A 26,281-nucleotide genomic window follows, 5' to 3' on the forward strand; every position below is an offset into this window, starting at 1 on the left:
CACGTTTTTGCACACAGACCTGTTTATATATATATATATATATTTATATATATGTGTGTGTGTATATTTATATATATATATATATATATATAAACAGGTCTGTGTGCAAGAACGTTTTCATCCTAAATTCTACGCAATTATACACAATGTAGACACTATGCATAAAAGAATTAAGCGTAATAGTAAAATAAAATCAATTATTTAATAAGAAACCTTAAAAATTGATTAATTCATGAACGTTCGTTTTAAAAGAAGTATGCAAATTAGACTTCATGAAGTCGCTCGCATATCCATTACCAAGTATATGAAGAGATTCGTTTTAATTTATTTTTAATAGAAAAAATAGTTTTTTTGCGTGATGAAGCTAACGAATCAACAGGTTGTATTTTTACATATTTTTACCCACCCCCACCCCCGGCCAAATGCATATTGCCACTGAAACCCGACCGACAGACAAAACCTTTCATAAGGATGCGAGGATGTTTTACAAAAACTGGAAAAAGCTAAAGACTGTGCGGATTAATGAAGGTTTATTAAGTCAATACTAGAAGCAATGGACATATAAAATCATTCGGATACTAACACTACACATGCAAATCGATGGCTCTACAATTTTCGCTTTTTCGCTAGCAATATTCTTTACTCTTTTTTACCCTTAAAGAATGCATATTGCCAATTGGAACGTAAGGAACAACTACATGGGATCGTGTCTAACAGGGGATTCTGGGGAGCTGAGCAGCAAAATATCTGTTCACGTGATATTTAAGCTTCTGCAGGATAATACAGGAGACAGGGAGGTTATTCCAAAATCTAGCTGATATCAGAGTTCGACAGAAACATTCTGAGTTCGATAAGATAAACATGAAGAAGGTCGGAGTTTACATCGACCGAAACGTTATAGAAATCACACTCAATAGTAGAACAGTAGCCCGGTGAATAATACGAATAACCTATCCTCATCTCAAAAAAATTCAGAAACGTCGTGGTTTACATTATTTGCAAATAATAGAACAGTTATTCAAGTCGTAACGCTTATTTTTCCTAACGCAAAAATAAATGTTACGATTTTTGTGCTCATTAAATTAAGATAGACTTGGCAAACATGCGCCATTAAAAATAGAAAAAAAAATGTTTTTGGCGCGAAACATTGATCAGAAAAAAAAAACAGATAATATAAAATATATAGCTTCCGATGTTTACGTCGGGCAAATAAACATTTGTCTATGTCACAATTCCGATACTAATTGAAACATATTTTTTGTTTACCTACGAAAGATTATCCAATTTCATTCTATATATAAAGTAAATGATAAATGACAGCTGGCCTCCAGCCGCCGCTATCAAAAATCTTTACGCTGAAATTAAATAGTTCGTAGACCGAGAAATCCTGAAGTCTCAACAGATGTTGTTATATAACGGAGGCCGATGAATACAGTATTAATAAAAACGTGTGATCTAATTCTAGAATGGACTCATTAGAAATAATGAGCAATAGTCATATGTAACGGGTTGTTACATTTATATTCGGACCCAACACGTTGTTTGCAGAGACAGTCGCAAAAGAACAAAAGAAAAAAATCGCTGGAATTTTTTTTTTTCAGTTTAAAACGGAGACAATTACTAACGGTCGTTTTATCACCAAAACCATCGACACGTAATTTTCCAAGCCAGCGACACTATGGCCGCATCCCTACGTTTCTCTCGGCTCAATTATCTATTGTGCAACCGTAGCTCTGATCAGGTGTGATGTTTTAAACTTGCCCCACGACACACGGTTGTCCGACCATTATTTTCTTAAAAGTTCGGATTGCATCTTGTTTTAACAATTCCTCTCGCACCGACATGTGCACTCAAGGCGCTGCGTCGCCACGTGCTTTCAAATCTCTTTCATTTTTTCTTTCTATCCTCATCCTCTGATGTGACATCAACTCGCCCCATGGCTGGGTGATTTGCATACATGAGACAATGCTACTTCTGCTGCTGCTGCTGCTGCTGCTGCTGCTGCTGCATGCGTGTTTGTGGGTTGATTATGCATACAAGAGTGATTGACAGGTCCTGGATTCAAATTTGACGTCATTTTCCTTTAAGAGTATCGGGGTTTCTTTTTCCTTTCAACCTTCCAATCAAATAAAGCAATTGCTCATAATTATGTTTAGTTTTGAATCTTAATCTAAGTCTCTAGGTATTTCTCGTAGTCAAGCAACTATCTCAAACCACGATCGAAACCCGATCGCCCAAACAACAGTCGGAGCTTCTAAACTAACTCCACGCCGGTCATGGCAAAGTATATCTCCTCTAAAATTAAAAATGGTTTTGAACCATTTTTAATTTTTGTATTTTGAATTTTTTCGCCTGATGAGATCTATTATGATGGACACGGTTTGTACATCGTAGCAAGACATGACTGTACTTGCATAAAAAATAATAAAAATATAATTTGCTCTCCTTGATTGAGCACTATTAACCACCTTTGTTGAAATTCAATTATTTTTCATTTTTGGATATCTCTCTACTTGGAATATATATATATATATATATATATATATATATATATATATATATATATATAATCTTGTGCTTCCTTTTTAAAATTGAATATGTTTATAACTCTTTTTCAAAGTGTTTTAACATATTTTCTTAACTACTCGTCCTCATATATATATATATATATATATATATATATATATATACATACATATATATATACACACACACACACACACACACACACATATATATATATATATATATATATATATATATATATATAAAGTGACCCCTTAAAATTTATTGTTTTAGGATCAAATCAAGTTATTAAGTTAGATCCATGTCCAAGGAACCTATATCTAAAATTTCAAGTGCGTAGACCCAAATTGTCGGAGGAGTTTGGTAAAGTTTTCAAAGGTCAAATCGTTGAACTTTGACCCCTTAATCGCCAAATTTTTGGCCAAAAACCGATCACATCGATTTTCCCAAATCTCAGTACCCTGTATATCAAATTTCGAGTCTGCAGACTAAAAATTGACAGAGTTATTGCGTAGGGAAATGTACACAGACACACGCACGCGCGCGCAGGCACACACAGACACGTTCACTTTTATGGATATACAAGCATTTCGGCCCGGCGTTTCCCGGGTGTTTGGAGGTTTATGCAAAAAAAAAAAAAAAAAAAAAAAAAAAAACAGTCAATTTTTTTTTTAACTTTGACCCCTATTATGACCCCTTAACATTTTTTTGTTTTGGGCTCAACTCAAGTTATTAAGTTAGATCCATGTCCAAGGAACCAATGTCTAAAATGCCTATGGACTTTTTTTCATCATAATGGTCACAAATAAGCTGTTTTTCCTGTATAGATAGCTTTTTTCGAATATTCAGAGTCGACATTTTGTTAAGTTGTTCGAAAAATTGCTAAAGTTTGTATTAATTTTCCGCGTTCCTTAACTTTTGGACGCCTGTAATTTAATTAAGTTTATTTATATGTAAAAAACTAATATGTATTCAAAATCAAAAATAAAAAAATATATACTCTTTATTTAATTATCATTATTAAACATTGGAAATTCACTAAAAAATTGTTTTTCCTTTTTCATAAAGTTAGAAGCCATTAAAAAAAAAAATGATCGGCCGTTCCTTAGCTTTTGGACGCTGCTACTATATATATATATATATATATATATATATATATATATATATATATATATATATATATATATATATATATACTAGCAAAAGTAACCGTCATTGATTGGGTTCAAAAACAGCCTACAGAAAATGGACTCTGATTTATGAAAGTATGATAGGTTATGAAAAGGAAGGGTTGTAAATTTGGGTTGAATGGTGGGGTATCAAAACCAAAGCAAAATATGATGAAAGTAAAAATAAAATAGATAAACCCCATAATTTATTATACCATACCTGTTCACACTGAAACACTTATCACAATATTCTATGGATCTATATTAAAAACTTGTTAAACTTTGTGACATATTTCGATTCTATGGAGGTCAGATGCGAACGAACACTCCATAAGTTTATTATACCATATTTCTTCAAACTAAAACATAATTATCAAAGTATACTTACGCAGATAGATATGAAAAGTCTTTATTAAAGTTTGTGCCTATTTCCATTCTCTGGAGGCCAGGCGCAAACGCAGACCCCACAATTTTATTTTACCATCCCTATTTAAGTTAAAACATACTTATCAAAGTATTCTTATGTACATCTATATCAGAAAAACACTTGCAAACGTCTTTTTTATTTTTAAATTTTATATTTCCATACTTTGTGGACCAGGCGCGAACGCAGACCCCACAATTTTAATGAACCACCGTCCTGCCAGATCAAACATACCCATTCCTGTGTCTCGATACAACTTCTATCATTATATGTAATCAGTTTTTTAAAATAGTCAACCATATAGGAGCCTATTCGTGACCAGACACACACACGCGAGAAGGAAAGCATTTCTTCGAAACTTCGCGGATTAAGTACTATTCACTTATTTTGTGTTCCTTTTTAAAATGAAAAATGTTTTGAACTCTTTTTCAAAGTGTTTTTAACATGTTTTATTAACTACTTGTTCTCTCTCTCTCTCTCTCTCTCTCTCTCTATATATATATATATATATATATATATATATATATATATAGAGAGAGAGAGAGAGAGAGAGAGAGAGAGAGAGAGAGAGAGAGAACAAGTAGTTAATAAAACATGTTAAAAACACTTTGAAAAAGAGTTCAAAACATTTTTCATTTTAAAAAGAAACACAAAATAAGTGAATAATACTTAATCCGCGAAGTTTCGAAGAAATGCTTTCCTTCTCATCAGATGGTAGGATTTAGATGGTGAAGGGTAAAATATCCAATAACAGTAAAATCCAAAAATCAAAATCAAAAACGTTGGTTAAATTTCCATTTCCACAAGTAAAATCCAAGAGAATCACGTAATTGGAAGATGGTCCAAAGTAATCCAAAAGGTAGAAATCCGTGGAATAATTCACAAATGGGGGCAAGGAAAATGGAAGGAGTTCAAATAATATCATTAAAAGAAAGATAAGATATACGTAGAAAAAAGAAATGGAAGAAATTTAAACACGACTGTCAAGGCTGGGCTAATTTAAGAAAAATGAGTGAAGAAGATAAAATTGAATGGTGATTGAGTTAATTTTAGAATAGAAGAGCCAAGGTGACATTGAAAAGGCGCCAAGTTTAAAGCAAAAAAGGGGTCAACTTAAATGTACAAGTTATCACTTAAGAATTAAATTATCTGCAGGAGTTATTAAAGGAAGCAAATTAATTGAGAAGAAAGATAAATTAAATACATACATACATATACGCGAATGCATACAATTACACATATCCATACATATATATACACAACAAACACACCCATTTATACACATACACACACACATATATATATAGACATACATATAATAGATGAGTGAATAATAAATTAAAAAAAAAATTATATATATATATATATATATATATATATATATATATATATATATACTAGCATGGGTGCCCGGCGATACCCGGGTATTTGGAGATGTATGTTGAGCAAAAAAAAAAGTGGTCAATTTTTTTTAACTTTGATCCCTATTATAGCCCCTTAAAATTTATTGTTTTTGGCTCAAATGAAGTTATTAAGTTAGATCCATGTCCAAGGAACCTATATCTAAAATATCAAGTGTTTAGACCGAAAATTGTCGGACGAGTTTGGTAGAGTTCTCAAGGATTAACCCGTTGAACTTTGACCCCTTAATCGCCAAATTTCTGGCCGAGAAACGATCATGTCGATTTTCCCAAATCTCAACACTCAGTATATCAAATTTCGAGTCTGTAGACTTTAAATTGACAGAGTTATTGCGTAGGGAAATGTACACACACAGACACACAGATACACAGACACACACACAGACACTTTCACTCGGTCGGGGTTCAGTGGCAATATGCATTTGGCCGGGGGTGGGGGTGGGGGTGGGGTAAAAATATGTAAAAATGCAACCTGTTGATTCGGTAGCTTCACCACGCGAAAAACCTATTTTTTCTATTAAAAATAAATTAAAACGAATCTCTTCATATACTTGGTAATGGATATGCAAGCGACTTTATGAAGGCTAATTTGCATACTTCTTTTAAAACGAACGTTCATGAATTAATTAATTTTTAAGGTTTCTTATTAAATAATTGATTTTATTTTACTATTACGCTTAATTCTTTTATGCATAGTGTCCACATTGTGTATAATTGCGTAGAATTTAGGATGAAAACGTTCTTGCACACAGACCTGTTTATATATATATATATATATATATATATATATATATATATATATATATATATATATATATACTTGAAATCTCCACTATATATTGGGTATATTATAATATATAATAATCGATAAAGAATTAACTCTATGATAATAAATATGAAATTTGCATGAATTAGTATATCATATTTATGTGTATGTTACCGGGCAACGCTTGGTGGCATGCTAGTAAAACATAAAATTAAAAAAGTCGATGTTGTATTTTGATCTTTTTTTGTGAATTTATTATTACCTTGTTTTTCTTTCAGACGGTGTCATGCATGAAGGTATTTGTTCGACGTGGTTACAAACATGCAGAATAGGTGAACAGGTGCCGTGCGTAATGAGAGCGTAAGTTGCAATTACTTAAAACTTCTATCTTTATCTTTACTATTATATAAAAGGAACTTTGTCTGTCTGTCTGTGTGTGTGTGCAAGTTCGTTGCCTATGGACTCCTAAACGGCTGGGCCTATTTTTTATGAAATTTCACACCAAACAAGGTACTTTATGTGCTTGGTAGTGTTCTTGGATATGCTTTTTTATCGGAATGTATTCGATAAGGATCAATAATCAATAATCGAAATAATCCGATGAACGAAGGAGCAGGCGATTTTAACCAAAATTAACACCGAGAAAGTGGAATACAAAAGAAGACAGCATAATTTATTTCGTTGTTTATGACAACAAAATGGCCGTCTTCAAGTCCAATGTAAACAAGTTCTTAATGAGCCGTTCTCCTTAAGTAATCCAATTTACTAAATTTCCACTACTAATGATTCCTATGATATTGTCTCGTTGACTACTGTACACTCTTTAACCCTTATCCTCGAGTGGACTCTAGGCCTTGATAAGTGGTGACTCCTATGTAAAAAAATAAGAGGTTGCTTCTACCTATCATCAAATAGGCCTAACCACCTGTATCTAGCACGACTTTCGATGATCTACGGGATAATCACATCAATGTACGGATTCTCGCCGAATTAAGCAAGGTATCAGATGGTTTTCCATTTAGGAATATCAGACGCTGTACGAAGAAGGATGTCAACAGATCTCTGCAAGAGCTGCGAAAATCTAACCACGTAATCTTCCCTAACGGGGGGGGGGGGCTAGTTTTTGGATAGTACCCTGAGTAATAAAACAATAATTTTACAACAATTGACCCCCACGTTCAAATATAATTGTTCGAAATAGATCACAGTTGTTGGTAATAGAAGGAAAATGCAACAAGCAGAAAAGCATAAAACATGTGAATAGAATTAAAAACTTATTTACATCTTTATATAGAAGAAAACATAGAAATTGCAATTTAAAAACATTATCTTTCATCTAGCAATTAATGATATAGATATAAAATTTTCAATGATTTTTTTTTAAAGTGCAACAGAATGTACATTACATAAAATAAATCCAAGGTTATTTTTTGATTCAATTTAAATTAAATTTTTATAACTTCCTTTGTAAAATTTATAAAAGTGCAACAGAATGTACATTACATAAAATAAATCCAAGGTATTTTTTTTTATTCAATTTAACTTAAATTTTTATAACTTACTTTGTAAAATTTATAAAAGTGCACTTTAATTTCAAATTGAATCTTGTACCTTTATTTTTAAATTGAATCTTGTACCTTTATTTTTAAATTGAATCTTGTACCTTTATTTTGAAAGCCTATAGTAAAACATTTTCTTTAACAATTTTGATGTCTTGGATGAAATGCTTTTCTAACTTGTATAAGCATATTATATATATATATATATATATATATATATATATATATATATATATATATATATATATATATACTAGCAAAAGTACCCGTTGTTGACTGGGTTAAAAAAAACAGCCTACAGAAAATGGACTCTGATTTATGAAAGTATGATAGGTTATGAAAAGAAAGGGTTGTAAAGAGATAGCTTCGAATTTGGGATATCAAAACCAAAGCAAAATATGATGAAAGTAAAAATAAAATAGATAAACCCCATAATTTATTATACCATACCTGTTCACACTGAAACACTTATCACAATATTCTGTGGATCAAAATTAAAAAACCTTGTTAAACTTTGTGACGTATCTCCATTCTATGGAGGCCAGGCGCGAACGGAGACCCCACAATTTTATTATACCATCCCTATTTAAGTTAAAACATACTTATCAAAGTATTCTTATGTACATCTATATCAAAAACACTTGTAAACGATTTTTTTAAATTTTAAATTATTTTATTACCATACTTTGTGGACCAGGCGCGAACGCAGACGCCACAATTTTAATGAACCACCGTTCTGCCAGATCAAACATACCCATTCCTGTGTCTCGATACATCTTCTATCAGTATATGGAATCAGTTTTTTAAAATAGTTAACCATGCAGGAGCCTATTCGTGACCAGACACACACTCACACATTCAGCTTTATATTATAGATATATACATATATATATATATAGATATATATATATACACACACACACATATGTATATATATATATATATATATATATATATATATATATATATACTCCTATAAATTTGGGTTTTTTCGTGTATTGATATTCATATGAAAACCCCTTTTTTCTATTTATTTAAAAAGAAAACACAACTTTGTTATACATGGGTCGTGAAATTGCATTCATCTTCAAAAGATCTAGCTAATTTGCATATTCTTTTAAACCTTCATTTTGATTAATTCCCTAATAGATTTTTGCTTATGGGATGATCATCTTTAGTTAATTATTACGTGTAATTGTATTCATGCAGATATTCTACATGATTTATGCTTGCGTAATATTTGCGTAAAAAGTTTTCTAGTAAACACAGAACTCTTTCCATATATATACATATATGTATGCGTATATATTTTTGTTTAAAACATTTTGCCTACCAAACTCCTCCTACAGTTTTGGTCTGCTGTATGTAACGTCATACATAAGATATTTGAAACTTTATATTTCGGTTTAGCCAGTGCAAAAATGTGAAGATTAAAAAAAAAATGTTTGCGAGGTGAAGGTCAAACGGCGGCATTAAGAATATGCATGCGTAACGTAGTAGCTATTGGTCATGCTTTAATTTTAAGCCTTGCAGCAATTGTGTCCTCATAGCTCATTCATTAATAGCAGAGGACAAAATATATTGCACGCTAAATGTTTCGATTTCGATTCTCAGTGGTGACACGTGAGTCATTTTTTTTTTTTTTTTTTTTTTACTTTTTAAATCATTTATACTGCATAATGGGTCCAATATAATACAATAATAAATACGAAATCTGCATTAATCATAAGGTCATATTTAAGCGTATTTTTCAACCGGACGATGCCAGGCGCCCTGCTATTATATATATATATATATATATATATATATATATATATATATATATATATATATATATATATATATATATATATGTGTGTAGAAAATAGAAAAAAATAAAGAATAGAAAAAATTAAAAAATTATATTTTGAAATATATTTTTAATATTTTAATGTATTAGAAATAATTTTAATATATTAAAAATAATTTTAATATAGTAAAAAATAATTTTAATATATTAAAAATAATTTTAATATATTAAAAAATAATTTTAATATATTAAAAAAAATAATTTTAATATATTAGAAAAATAATTTTAATATATTCAAAAAGTAATTTCAATATATTAAAAAATAATTTTAATATATTAAAATTATTTTTAATATATTAAGAAAATAATTTTAATATATTAAAAAGTAATTTTAATATATTACAAAAATAATTTCAATATATTAAAAAAGTAATTTTAATATATTACAAAAATAATTTTAATGTATCAAAAAATAATTTTAAAATATTAAAAAAATTATTTCAATATAATAAAAACATAATTTAATATATTAAAAAATAATTTTAATGTATAAAAAAATAATTTTAAAATATTAAAAAAATAATTTTAATATAATAAAAACATAATTTAATATATTAAAAAATAATTTTAATGTATTAAAAAATAATTTTAAAATATTAAAAAAATGATTTTAATATAACAAAAACATAATTTTAATATATTAAAAATAATTTTAATGTATTAAAAATAATTTTAAAATATTAAAAAAATGATTTTAATATAACAAAAACATAATTTTAATATATTAAAAAATAATTTTAATGTATTAAAAAATAATTTTAAAATATTAAAAAAATGATTTTAATATAACAAAAACATAATTTTAATATATTAAAAATAATTTTAATGTATTAAAAATAATTTTAAAATATTAAAAAAATGATTTTAATATAACAAAAACATAATTTTAATATATTAAAAAATAATTTCAATGTATTAAAAATAATTTTAAAATATTAAAAAAATAATTTTAATATAACAATATAATTAATAAAAATAATTTTAATGTATTAAAAAATAATTTTAAAATATTAAAAAAATAATGTTAATATAATGAAAACATAATTTCTAGTTTTTAAAACGAACCTCTGATGAGATATTCGATGTGATTTCGCTGAACATGTGTACGATAACATAAACAGATTTAATTCGACTTAATTGTTGTCGTGCTATGTATACCTACTAATACTAATCTCTAAGTACGTCATCAGTCCTGAAAACCAAATCGTTGGAAGTTTCGGGCCTGATCATCAGACTTCCTCGGTGGGTGGCCCGACCGAATGCTAACAGCATTCGGTCCATACGTGGAATGAAAACTGCTACTCGTACATACTTCTTTAGAGAAAAAGAGAGAGAGAGAGAGAGAGAGAGAGAGAGAGAGAGAGAGAGATAATAACGCGGTTAAGTTAATTGACTACTTCTGGCCATTTAATGTTATTAATCGGGGGCGATCCTGTTGAACGTGAGGCGGGGGTGGGGGAGGGTTCAACGTAAAAAAGGCGACGAAGTGGTTTATTTGTATAGTTTTTTTTCACCACCACCCCCATTTAAAAGCGTTAACCTGTAATACCGTCTATTTCGAGAAAAAACAAACAAACATTTTCTGGCGGTAATTACCGCGCCAAACATTTAGCAAGTAATAAAATATACAAAATAAAAAACTAAAATTTACGCGTAATGTTAATATGTTAATGATTTTCAGCTAAAAATATATACGTGTGTGTGTGTGTGGATCAAAATGATGTGTAAATTGAAAATGATCATTTAACACATTATCGTAAAACAATATGTATATCTGTGTGTGTGTGTGTGTGTGTGTGTGTGTGTGTGTGTGTGTGTGTGTGTGTGTGTGTGTGCACGCGCGCGTGTGTGTGTGTGGAAATTGTTTTTGATTTAAAATTGCTATATCTACATATCTACAATATTGCTTATATCTAAAGTGTTCGTTTCTGAATTTTTTAGAAGAGAATTGGTTAATTCGTATTATTTGGATTCCTCTGACTACTGTTCTCATCTTGAATATCATCTTGCCTATGTTCTGGTTGATGTAACCTCCGACCTTCTTCATGTGTATCTTGTCGAATTCTGGAATGTTTTTGTCGAACTCGGGAATCTGAACACAATTTCGAACGGAACCCTTTTATTTACTCCACGAGGGTAATTCTCGTTCCGTCAGTCATGAGCGGATAGGGTTCTAAGTAATTCACAATTGTGAACTCAAGATGAGAACAGCAGTTCGGAGAATCCTAATAATACGAATAAAGGATGCTTGTGCAGATTTTGAACCGGGCGTATTTAAGTGTCCCTCGGCTTTGTTCGGAACATGACGTCAACCGCTCCGGTAAGCTTGTAATCTGACGTAAGACGTCAAGCAACGAGCAGACGATTTTGGATAAATATTGGAACAGAAAAAAAAAACTAGATGTTACACAGAAAGCAAGGAGACTGACAACACTATAAATTCATTAATGTTAGACAAACGATTGCAGATGCTCGAAGAAGAAATTAAAGAATTGCATTGTATGTGCCGTTAAATTCATCATTGCAAAGAAAGAATCGGTAAGCGACAGATGTGGCTGGAGATGCACAAATCTTGTCTTAATGTTTTTTTGTTTTGTTTTGTTTTTTTAACAAAAAAGTAAATAAATAAATAACTTTTTAAAGATTACAATTGAACACTTTTTAAAATCTTTTTTGCAATTTGGAAATATTCTGAACTTGAAAACTTAAAAAAAATATATACATACATTGTTTTGAAAAAAAAAGAACTTTTGTTTGCAAAACATTATCTATCGAAAACTAAAACAAAACAATACAAAAAAAAAATGATTATAGCAACACCCCCACCTGCATAAAAATATGTTTACCGTAAAACATTAAATAAATATTTAAAATAATATTACAGTCGTTTTATTTTTATTTTTACTACTTTTCTTTCTTCTGTTTCGTACGGTTGTTAAGATTTGATCATCGGCAACGCTCGATATCGTCCGGCGGTTGACGTCATGTTCCGGGAAAAGCCGAGCGGACGCTTAGATACGTCCGGTTCCAAATCTGCTCAAGTACCGAATAAAGTGTTCATTTCCTCTAGAACATCCTCTACGTAATTTTTGTTTATGTTTTGTCATTTCAGTGCTCCTAATTTCCACATGCCCGAAGACGGTACTCGGCCAATTATAATGGTCGGGCCCGGAAGTGGCATCGCGCCGTTCCGGAGTTTCTGGCAACAAAGAAAAATTGACAAAGAAATGTTGGCAGAACCAAGACGTAAGTTCCATGATCCTTGTAAGTGTTTGTCATTTTTGTTTCTTCTTTTTTTTATATATTTTTTTGTATTTTTATGTGATTGTTTTGTTTATTATTTCATGATTTAATTATGTTCATTGGAATCAAGCGATTCAAGCAAGACACATCTAACACTGACATACGAATGACAATTTATTAAAAGAATTGTAAACAATTAGAGCACTTTAAAGTTCAAAGGTTTCATCAATTTTATTATTTCAACTATGAAAGGAAAATTATTCTCAGAAACTTAGTATAAAAAACAATATCTCTGCAGCTGTTAAAATAAATATACGTAAGCACACACACACACACACACACACTATATATATATATATATATATATATATATATATATATATATACATATATATATATATATATATAATATATAGTGTATCACAGTTTTTCTCATCACCATTTGAGTGTCGAAGTTGATATATATATATATATATATATATATATATATATATATATATATATATATATATATATATATATATACTCGGGTTTTTTTATATTCAAAAGTAATGGACTAATGAATTCAACGAGGTTGTTAGATAGTGCTCAATAAAAAGAGCTGATAATACTTGTTTATTGTTATATAAACATGCTCACATCCCGCTGCTACAAATAGCCACTTGTTTCAATCAAACAACAGATATCATCAGGCAGCGACTTGACTATTCAAAAGTTCAATGAATAATCATTAAGATTATTCATTGAACTTTTGAATAGTCAAGTCGCTGCCTGATGATATCTGTTGTTTGATTGAACTTTTGAATAGTCAAGTCGCTGCCTGATGATATCTGTTGTTTGATTGAAACAAGTGGCTATTTGTAGCAGCGGGATGTGAGCATGTTTATATAACAATAAACAAGTATATATATATATATAAATTTACAAGGTCGAGACACTGGATATATTAATGTTTCGGAAAAATGTTAGTTTAAAACCAGTCCTCTGGTTCTGTAGAAAGCAACCATTTATTAAATCGCCTGATGAGGACTTCTGATTTTCGCGACCATATGAATTTGTTTATATCAATAAAATATATTTTGCTCTTCTTTTATTGAGCACTCTTCATAACCTCCTCAAATTCATTATTTTATCACTCTTGAATACCTTTAATTGACTTTATATATATATATATATATATATATATATATATATATATATATATATATATATATATATATATATGTTTTATTTTTTTATTACCGTTTTATCTGTTTGGTTACATATGTTTCGGATGTTGGATCATGTTTACGATTAGTTTTGGAGTAAGTGTTCTATCGCTCTTTTTAAATCAACAAGTATTTTTAATCAATACCATCTTAAATAACAAAATTCGATTCGATTCTAGCCACTGTCATTCATTACGCTGTTATTTTACCTATTAACTCTTCTCCTCTAGTGGTCTTCAGGCCTTGATAAGTAGTGACTCACTTGTAATACATATATAATATAATATATATACATATTTTTTATTTATTACATTTTCACCCCAAACAAGGCATATTGCCACTTTGGTATAGGGGGCTACTATAAAGGGCAGCAACTACTGGGGCACTATGTTGGGATTTGGGCAACAAGATGTCAGTTCATGTTACACTTGAACTTCTGCATGTCAGTACAGTTAGGGAAACAGGAACCGGGAATGGAATTCAAGAGTCTAGCGGTTCTGGGGAAGAAACTTCTGGAGTAGAAAGATCTTTTACATCTAGGGATCTTTACTGTGTGGGGGTGGGATTTAGCTGCCTGTCGGGTTTGTCGAGGGTGTCTACGTCGTAAGGGCACAAGTGTATGCATGTATATAGAGATTATTGCATCTTAATGATTAGAAAAATAAGTCCACAATTATAATTCTTTAGGTTAAGCGTATGCCTACATTTTTTCTTTCTGCCTTACGCACATTTCGCAACTTGTAAAAGATAGTGTCTTTGATTTCATAGATTGCTCTGCAGATTATTTTTTTAATTAAAAAACAGGCACACTATTAAAAAACAACAATTTGCATTTTGAGGGTGCTCCCAATAGTCTTTTTTCATAACTCGGCTCGGTAGAGAGCATGAGTTGTACAGCGGCGCATCCCCGATCTCGCTCGTTGAACATTGTGTCACTTTCAGACATGACAGAAGGCGTCTGTTATTTATGGGATTTGTACACAATCGGCCAACTAGTAGATGGTCAGCAAAAAAAAAAAAAAGAAAACCGGGTTTCATCAAACGGACATGGAATCATGTCGTCTTTTCTAACGCAACAATTTTATCGTTTCACAAATATAATATGTATAAATTTCCACTTTATTCGACGTACTAGGTTTTTATTCGCATCATTTTTCTTGTTCCTCTTCCAAAGAAGTTTATACAACTACGATCTTCTCAATTAATTTTTCGGCCTTTTTTTTACACTCCTATATTTTATTGTCGTCGAAACCGGTAAAATCACCCATTGTTCAATTCTCCCCGAAGTTACATAATCCCCAATACATTGTAGTCAACAGTGCACTGTAGAGTATCTAATGTTGATTTTATAAAATTATTTTCATACAATGGCTTGAATACAAGTTTCAAATGCAAACATCAAGTATTATGGTTAAATTGTGCTCTAAAAAGAAATATTAATTTCGAGCGCGCCCCTGTCATATCAATGAGCCTACTGACTTTATATGCCGGGTTTTTCTGCTTGTGCGGTAATAATGGCTTTAATTAAAGTTTGAAATGCAAAAATCAAGTATCATGGTGCAAATTTGCTCTAAACAGGCCAATTCATTTCGGACGCGTCCTTATCGTATCAAAAGAGCCTATTGTTGATTTTACATGCTGGGCTTTTCTGCTTGTGCGGTAATAAAACTTCTCAAATGCACTTGTGATGTTAGATTGTGCAAGGCGTTAACTTTCGTCAACATCGCCTCTTCTTTCTTTCATCGTTTTTTTTTCGATTAATGCTTATCGATACTTATCAAAGACATTCCCATAAAAACCTATCTAAAAACATTGCCAGGCACATAAAGTACATTTGTGTAAAATTTTCATAAAACTCTGCCCAGCTGTTTAGGAGTCCATAGGGAAAGAACTCGCATATACATGCTCAGTTGCTTTTATATAATAGTAGAGATAAAAAATGATAAAAATAAAAGTTAACGTAATTAATTTATCAAGAGTTCAAAAACAGGAAATATCACCACAATTGTTTATGAGTTTCAAAATTTATGCACTTTTCGTTTTTATTTCTTTTCTATTTTATATTAGTTTGTATTTATTTTCTCTTGTTGTGCATTTAATATAATTTATTTTTAACTAAACGGTTGAACTGTCTACATTTATTGTCAATGGAAGTTTCAATTGTGTGATGAGATGATTTATTTATATTTTAAAGTTGACCTCTTAAGATCTTTTGACTTTTGATCTAAATCGATTTATTCAAAGCAATATCATCATTTTTTTTTTTTTTTTTTTGTATTTTATTCATCAACTAACTTCGTTGACCGAGTTCCGCCATTTAATAATATTTGAATTCATGGACCTAATTTTGCATTTTTCCAATTTCCTTCCGCAATTTTTAATCACCTTTTTTAATTATTGTGATGTTCAGAGTTTTCAATTTGATGCCACTCTACGGCAATACTGTACATTTATTTTGCTGGTTATTTCCTCTGAAGACAAAAGTCTAAGTTTAAACTCTTTAAATGAGGAATATTTTACGCTGTATTTTTTTAATGCCATGTACTATTCCACTAAAAACAGTTTCTCATTTACAAATATTTTTTTACCTTTATGCCTTTTAAGTGAATTAATTTCCTTTGAGCTATTAAGTATTTTTCGCAGAGTAAGACGAACGTAGACTTTTCACCGGGATTTCTCGAAGGCTAAGTAGCACTGCAAATGTGTTTGACCAAACCAAAGAAAACCAACCACGATTCCTATAATGATGGGAATTTGGTCACTGTCCAATTGCACTCAAATGTATATGCGGATGATGTGGATAACATACGAGACAATAATACGCAATAAATACTTCTCGGGGTCATATTGTAGTAATAGTGTTGTTAATGTGCGTCCATTTAATTTACACGTTTATCGACGGCAATACTATTGCATGCACTAATATGACCGACGGACGGACAATATCTCTTGTGGAGATTCGTGGACGCATATGAACACGCATTTTGCAACCTAAAACCGACAGGGCTTAATACATTATATTTGAAAATTAAGCGTGAAATCACCAACGACATTGGCATATCATAATAGTAGTGCATGTATTAATGTAACCGACGGACAATGTCTCTTGTGAAGTTTCGTGGACAATTCTGAACACCCAGTTTGCAACTTAAGGTTCACAGAACATCAAACATTTTATTTAAAAATTAAGCGTGACAGACCAACAAAAATGGCATATCATATTACTATTGCATGTATTAACGTGACCGACGGACTGACAATGTCTCTTGTGGAGTTTCGTGGATGCATCTGAACACGCATTTTGCAACCTAAGATCGACATTTACTGTGAAAATTGATAACATTTCCTTTTATTCTTAATAAAATTATGTCTGTATCGCCATTTTGTTTTAAAATTACACATTCTTTCTCTACGTATTGTCAGCACCTTCTTGTGTGCTTGTTCGGAATAATAACGAAAATGGAAATTGAATTCCAGCTAAAAACCAATATTATTTACTTAATTTTCATGTCAAATTTCAACTAAAAGCAACGTTATCTACTTAATTATCATATCGCAGTTAGTAACATTATTACATTATTGCATAAAACATTTACTTTCACAATTGCTCGATGCATTGATCCGCCATTATTATATTTTTTTAATTTAACTTAAATAAGTGAAATAACTCACAAATTGGAATTTGAATAAAGCAACGGATAAATTATTAAAAATAAAAACGAATGAAGCAACGCAGAAATTATTGAAACAAAAACAAAACTCATAGTTTTATTTCTTCTCTGTCTGTCTGTCTGTCTGTCTCTCTCTCTCTCTCTCTCTCTCTCCCTCCCGCCCTCTGTCTCTCACTCTCTCTGTCTCTGTCTGTCTGTCTGTCTCTCTCTCTCTCTCTCCCTCCCTCTCTCTCTCTCCAGGCACGATGCGAATAGACGCACGTGTATGACGCTGTTCCACGAAAACATATTTCTTTTGTAGACAAACGGTTACAATAAAAAAAGCAATTAAAAACAAACTTCGTTACATTAATTTTTCCTACTTCCATGAAGTAATAGTCAAAAATGTGGCAGCGTTATTGTTGGAAGAACCACGAATAAACGTATTTTATTTGCACTTAAAAAATACCGAATCAGATTTTTATTTCTCTCTTTTTTTTTTTTTGTTTGTTGTTTTATTTTATTGTTGTTCCATTTGCGACGAAATATCAGACAATATGTTGGTCCAAGTGGTTGAAATGTAACGACACGTTTACAGTGTAACGACACGTTACAATTTTATCTACTTACTTGTCGTGTCGCAATTAGTAACAAATTACTACATTATTACATAAAACGTATACTTTCATGATTTAACAATGCACTGATCTGCCATTATTATTTTTGAAATTTAACTAAGACAAGTGAAATAACTCATAGTTTGAATTTGAATAAAGTAACGGCTAAGTTATTAAAATAAATAATAAAATAAACATAACATAAATTTTTTTCTTTTTTCATTTGCGACGAAATCTCAGACAATGTGTCCGTCCTCGTGGTTGCAATGTAAGGACACGTTTAAAGTGTAACGACACATTTAAAGTGTAACGGCCCCATTATAATTCGATCTACTTAATTGTCATATCAGTGTCAATTATAAACAACATTATTTACTTAATTGTCATGTGGCAATTAGTATCACATTATTACATAAAACGTATACTTTAACGATTTCACAATTCATTGAACCGTCATTATTATTGCTGAAGTTTAACTTGAACACGTAAAGTACCTTATAGTTTGGAATTTGAATAAAGCAACAATGAAATTATTAAAAACGAATGCAGCAACAGAGAAAGATGGTGGGTTCCTTCTACCGCTCCAGAAGATATCTCACTACTGATGCAATTCTCTATCTTTATAAAAGCCAAGTACGTCCAAGGATGGAATACTGCTGCCATATCTGGGCAGGAGCTGCTAAAAACAGCCTATCCTGCCTCGACAGAGTACAAAATAGACTTCGTGGCTTAGTGGGGGATGCCCTTTTCTCTTCCCTGCAACCTCTCTCCCACAGAAGAGACGTTGCGAGCCTGTCTTTGCTTTATCGTTATTTCCATGGCAAGTGCTCGTCTGAGCTTCAATCTCTGGTTCCCCCCCCCTCGCCAATTTTTTACGAAAAACACCCGTCTAGCTGAAGCCACTGTCAAAAATTTTCCCCACTCTCTATCTGTGCCTAAATCAAAACGTAGATTCCATGAACAAAGCTTCTTTCTTAGAACAGCACGCCAGTGGAACTCTGTTCCGTCTGCCTGTTTCCCACCTGACTACAACTTGGATGTCTTCCAATCCAACGTAAACAAATTCCTGATGAGCCGCCCCCTTAAGTAGACACTTTATGAAATCTCAACACTAACGTACAACGTACTGTACATGCAGTAACCCTTATCCCTGAGTGGCCTCCGGGCCTTGATAAGTGGTGACCTGACCTCCTTGTAAAAAAAAAAAAAGAAAATATTAAAACAAAAACAAAACATGAACTATATGACGCAAACATAATTTCTATACATTTTTTTTTTTTTTTTTGTAACTGCAAAATTGTTTTATCAAAATAACTGTTCGAGTTGGAGATCTTTTGTGGGGTGGGGGGTGAGTTTATAACTGAGTAAAGTTATTTAATCAAATAAAAAATATCCTTATATGGGATTTGCAATAATATATTCTGCAGTTACCTTCCCTTCATGCAATTATGAATTCTATTATTTATTATTTAAGTAAAACTTGCAATTTCTTTCGAAAGCAATTTTCATTAATAATTTATTTTCTACTTTACTATTTTTTCGTAATTTTTGGATATGTTACTAATTTCGACATGATAATTAAGTAGGTTGCCATTGGTTTTAGTTTAAATCATTTTTTTTTTTTTCGAATTTCGATTTTTCGTTATTATTCTAAACAAACACCCTTACTTGTACACAACACGCATGCGCACCTACTATGGCACGATTCTTCAGTGATGTATGCGATCATTCACTCATGTTTGCGTGTCCTTTTTTACTTCATTATTTTTTTTTCCTTCTTTATATAAGAATTGTAAAATCTCCGTTTGCTTAATACAGGATATTTAACGTTAGAATAAGATTCTTTTTTTTTCTTTTTACGTTCTTGCGTTATTTTATGACGAAATACGATCCCACTCGTAAGCAGATATGTTATGTATTAGCTTGACAACTAAGTTGCGTCGTTTTCTTTTCATTTTGATTTAAAAGATTTAATAATAATAAAAAATGATGAGTTTATTCGCCATTTTTTTCACATTTTGTTCCCAACGTTCAAAAATCGGTAGAAATCTAAAAGAAATTTTCTTAAAGTTGCAGGAAACGGTGTCAAAAACGGTTATTTTTCTTAAAACTTTAAATTAATTTTTAATCATCTAAAAATAAGCAGAAATCAACTTAAATTAACTCGATAAAAAGAAAAACAAATAAATTATTAACGTCAAAGGTATGAGTTCCATTATAGAAGTGTTGATTCAATTTGAATAAAATAAATACTCATCAAGTGCATTTGAAAGCAAAATCACAACGTAATATTATGAATTAAAAAAACAATATTTTTACTTGCTTAAAATTTATAATTTAAATGTATTTCGGAGCCAAACTTCATCCATGGTATGTTGTTTTCTTTCTTTTTTCTTTTTTCTCTTCTTCTTTCTTGCCATATTGTAAAGTTGGAGAAATTAAAGCCTGTTTGTAAAGAGCCGCGTGTTGTCTCTCAGCGGTTGTATTTTGAAATGGTGGAACTGTGCGTTGGCAACGCGAGATTAATATCAAGGGTGTTAGTTCCATTATAGAAACGTTGATTTAATTTGAATAAAATAAAATACGCATCAAGTGTGCTTGAAAGCCAAATCACAACGTAATGTTAGGAAAATAAAAAAAAGATATTTTGCATGTTTGTTAATTATAAATTTCAAACAAGGAAAATATTTGTTTATTTTCCTCATATTACGTTGTGCTTTGACTTTCAAGCACATTTGATGCGTATTTATGTTATTCAAATTAAATCAACGTTTCTATATGGAACTCACACCCTTGATGTTATTTTCGCGTTGCCTACGCACAGTTTCAACATTTCAAAATACAACCGCTGAGAAACAACGCGCGGCTCTTTACAAACAGACTTATTTTTCTCAAATTTTACAACATGGCAAGAAAGAAGAAGAGAAATAAAGAAAGAAAAAAGAAACAAAACAATGGGATGAAGTTTGGCTCCGAAATATGTTTATAAATTATAAATTTCAAACAAGTAAAATATTTGTTTCTCCTAATATTACGTTGTAATTTTGCTTTCAAGCGCACTTGATGTGTATTTATTTTAAATAAATTATTAAATTATTTCGAAATAAATTTCTCAAAAAAATTATAGATCCAAAAATTTGATAATACGATAGATTTCAAAATAATTTTGAAAGATAAAGTGACGAGAACTTAGTTGCCAATCCAATAAAATATATTTTTTTTATCTCAGCATGAACCGCATGATGATGTTTATGTTTTTCATCATCACCATTATCGTTACCATCATCGTCACCCTCATAATTAAGGATCAAGGAGGATGAAGAGACCGAGGAGAGAAAGCACTAACCAGACCCCAATTAAATGAATACGAAGTTGATTTGGACATTGGAGAGGTTTATTGACACCTGCATTCCAAAGAAGACCAATCATCACAGTCAGCGACAAACGACTGTTGCGATGATGCAAATTAATTTGCAAAGCTTACCGACAGAGTTAGATAATACTGGCAATCTGGGGAGACTTGTTGTTACCCGGACTCCAGAGAACATCATCGATTGTTTTTTGAGAGCAATCTCTGATAATGACCTATGTCAGAACTCCTAATGAATGATTAATAATTCGGATTTCGTTTATCAATGTCTTCCTGGAAAGAGATGGGATTCATTTCCAGAGGATTTCCCTCAATCCCGACTCCAAACCAGGAGCTTCAAAAATCAAGTGTTTTCCTAAGGATGTTGGTGGTACCTACAATAGCAGAAGTCTGAAGGCCGCCTAAACATCAGGGATTCGAAGTTTTTTCTTTTTGTTTGTTTGTTTTTCAATTATCCTTCCAGATGACTTGATACTGCTCTTAGTGGACCAACTACGACCGGGATTATTTGTGTGTTAGCCCCGTGTATACGCCTTATCTCTAAATATCAAAATTGCTCCACTTCTCGTTCTCCTTCTCTCTCACATTCCTGTCCCAGGATATTGAGAAGTCTACAATCTGCCAGTTTTTATTATTATTATCATTATTATCATTATTATCATTATTATTATTATTATTATTATTATTATTATTATTAATGTAAGGAAAATCCTTGAATGCGAAAACCTGCCCACATAATCAACGACCGCTGACCAGCTACAAATCATTTCAAATTAAAAAAATAGAAAAACATTATAGAAACCCAAAGAGAATAAAAAGGCCATAAATCTCATGAACTGATGCTTCCTTTGCAAACAAAATGCACCCCCCTAATCAAAACGGAAAGCAACGAGAAATTATCGCCTTTACTTTTCTTCCCGAGATTACCATGGCTCTACAATTTGGAGAACTGTGGTCGCCGACGTTGTTAAAGCAGCAGGGCCGCTGCATGCATCTAAAGTTATTCCAATTATTAGAATTACACTAATTTGGATAGTCCCTGCTTTTTTTGTTGTCAATTCTAAGTATTTGTTTAGATTTAAATGCTTTCTTGATCTTTAACCTGTGATTTGCTTGGACGGCAGAAATTTGCAATTTGGCTAATTTGATCCCACCACCAAGATCATAAAATATCTCCAGTTATATTATTATTAGTGTTGGGACAATTAATCGGAATCGGAATCGGGAACCGGGAAAAATCGGAACTGTTCGGGGTATCGGAATCAGAAGAAAATTGTGCCTATTTTCCGATGCCAAAAACGATTCTTTTAATTGTCTTCTTTATTTAATTCTGCTTAAGATAAAATCTTCCACTAATCTTAGTAATAATAAAATGATGAATGTTTGTTAGTTTTAAACGATCAGTACAAATAAATCAATAGAAATAACACACACCCGTCACAAGGGTGCCTGTATGTTTAGAAAAATATCTGCACATTTAACATGTGTTTTGACGGTAATTGGGAAAAAATAACGAATCTATGGTTCAATATTCAGAGATTCATACAGAATCGGTCTAGAAATCGGGAAATGTATCGGAATCGGGAATTTAGTACGGAATCGGTAATTGTATCGGATTTGGAAAACATCTTCGAATCGTCATATCACTAATAATTATTATTATTATTATTATTATTATTATTATTATTATTATTATTATTATTATTTGTACTCACCAGGAGTTCTCACACAAATCATCAGAAGTTACTCAATGACAATAACTGATAATGTTCCTTGGAGTCTGGATGACAATAATTATCTAAAAAAAAAAAAAAATCCAATACTCTCTGCTCTTTCGATAATCTTTGTAAATAACTTGGCGTTATCGTCACAACCGCTTGCAATTGATTTCTCATTGAAAACGATGATTGGTCTTCAATGAAATTTGGGCAGCAATAACCCTCACCAAAATCGCAGTACTATTCGCATTCATCCAGTGGAAGTCTTGTTAGTGCTCTTTCTTCTTGAACTTTCCATCCTTTTTTACCTTTCACAGGTATTTTGTTTGGTATCGGTCGAGGCTGTTTCTGTAGGAGGGGGGCACATATTACAAGGGGCGTGCAATAAGTAATGCCCCTGACCCACTTCCCATAGTAGTAGAGCAACGAAACTTGACACAGTTATTAGACTTTCTCTACAGAGGAACCACCCAGAGTTATGCATTTCTCCCATCGTTTGATGCAGCTCTGGAGACCGTTTTTGTAGAACATCCCAGGTTGGTCCTCCAACCACGACGTGATTTCAGAAATCAAGGCTGTATCATCTGGGAAACGCTTTCCTTTCAAAAACAACTTCATGACTGAGAAGAGGTGAAAGTCAGAGGGTGCAAGTCAGGAGAGTAGGGAGGACGGGGAAGGATTTCATAAACCACACGCCCGTGCTTCTGATCTGGCGACATGCGAGCTGTGGACCGGAGCGTTGTCCTGCAGAAGGAGGGTACTTTTGCTGATCTTGCCCCGCCTCTTGATTTTGATAGCTTCCCTTAATTTCCTCAAAAGTGAAGCATAATAGGCTCCTGTAATTGTGGTACCCTTTGCCAGGAAATCTGTCATCACTACTCCGTCCTGGTCCCAGAAGACTGTGAGCATGACATTGTCAGCGGAGGGCAGCACTTTTGCCTTCTTTGGAGGTTGTGAGTCCAAGTGCTTTCACTGCATTGACTGGGCTTTGGTCTCTGGATCATAGTGATGGACCCAGGTTTCATCCTGTGTAATCAGTCTTTTGAAAAACTTTGACTCATCTTCTTCGCACATCTCCAAATTCATCCTCGAGGACTCAACGCGTTCTCGCTTCTGGAATGGTGTGAGCAACCTTGGAATTCATCTGGCAGACACCTTATGCATATGCAAATGGTCATGAATGATAGTTTTCACAGACCCTGTACTAATCTTGACATCTTGGGCTATTTGACGAATAGTAATGCGCCGATCTTCCAAAATGGCAGTCTCAACTTGACGGACAGATGCCTCATCAATGGCAGAAGGGGGGCGATCAGATCCAGGAGCTGTTTCCACAGACTTCCGGCCATGTTTGAATTCACGATGCCAGCATTTTACAAGGTCATATGATAGGGTTTTATCACCATAAGTCTCTTTCATTTCATCAAAAGTCTCTTGTGGTGTGCGTCCTTTCAAATACAAAAACCAGATCACTGCTCGACATTCAACAGGCTCCATTTCACACTTGACTCAGTTCAAACACCTGTAAAACAGAAACCACAATTAGTTCGGAGCTGTAATTTGCCACATAACCCGTAGAGATATAAATCATTGCACATGCAAAATTTCAGCTAGATCAGACAATGGGAAGTGGGTCAGGGGCATTACTTATTGCACGCCCCTCGTATTATTATTATTATTATTATTATTATTATTATTATTATTATTATTATTATTATTATTATTATTGTTGTTGTTATTATTATTGTTGTTGCTGTTGTTGTAAAAATTATTTTATAATAGCTGACTTACCACGCTGTGGTTGTGCGTAAAGTATATTGATGAGTTATATATATATATATATATATATATATATATATATATATATATATATATATATATATATATATATATATATATATGAGAGAGACAGAGAGGGAGGGAGAGAGAGGGAGAAATATATTACGCTTAAATATGATATTTTAATTCATGCGGATTTCGTATTTATCATTATAGAGCCAATTCTCTATAAATAATTGTATTTATAGCATATTAGTTATCAATATATACTAGCGATTTCAAACGTTTAAGCAAAAAATGACTTGGGTGTTATCAGCTAGAATGAAAAGCAAAAAAATTTAGCTCTCCAGCGGTATTCATTACTGTATGACCTAAGGGCGGATGAATATCAAAACTTTTTAAAACATTTAAGAAAGTTTAACGTATAAATGTATATTTGTGCATACGTAGAGGAACACTTTAATCGACTGAAACCTGATATGTTCCATGGGTCCGAATTATCTATGTATCAAGTTTCAAGTCTGTAGACCAAAAATTGGTAGAGTAGTTTGGTAAAGACCATTTCACAGACACATACGCATATATGTATATGTGTGTGAGTGTGTGCGTGTGTAACATGTGCAATAGCCTGCCAAGAATACTCATGAGAGGGAAACGCAGAAAACCGCATTATATGGAAACTAGTTATTTACAAATATTATTTATATAATGCTGTTTTAATTTATAGCAGTTACAGTAAATTTATAGCTTTGCTATAATATCCATTTGAAACTCAGCGTATTAGGGAAATGTTAATATTTCTTTTTTGAATATCTTGTCGAATAATAAATGAATGTAAAATATAATTTACAGTCTTAAATTCCGTTCTTTTATGACAAGCTCTATACTCTATCTTGATTCTATTGAGCTTTTTATTTAGTTATGATTACTATATAAATACTTATATTTATATTGACTTTAAGTTTACAGAAACTTTGGGCTT

General features: G+C 31.8%; 1 protein-coding gene across 2 annotated transcripts in view; it reads left to right on the forward strand.

Annotated features, from left to right (window-relative positions):
* LOC145261245 (nitric oxide synthase, salivary gland-like) overlaps positions 1-26,281 on the forward strand; it is a 280,006-nt gene that overhangs the window by 233,823 nt on the left and 19,902 nt on the right. The window contains exons 21-22 of one of the 2 annotated variants that reach the window (XM_080119629.1): positions 6,585-6,666; positions 12,827-12,978. In XM_080119629.1, coding sequence (XP_079975755.1) covers positions 6,585-6,666; positions 12,827-12,978 — 234 coding nt within the window. The remainder of the gene's footprint in view (positions 1-6,584; positions 6,667-12,826; positions 12,979-26,281) is intronic. The other variant, XM_080119630.1, reaches the window with a different exon arrangement.

The sequence above is a fragment of the Euprymna scolopes genome, chromosome 37 (genome assembly GCF_053919585.1).
Source record: "Euprymna scolopes isolate OS-2025 chromosome 37, ASM5391958v1, whole genome shotgun sequence".
Lineage (NCBI taxonomy): Eukaryota > Metazoa > Mollusca > Cephalopoda > Sepiida > Sepiolidae > Euprymna > Euprymna scolopes.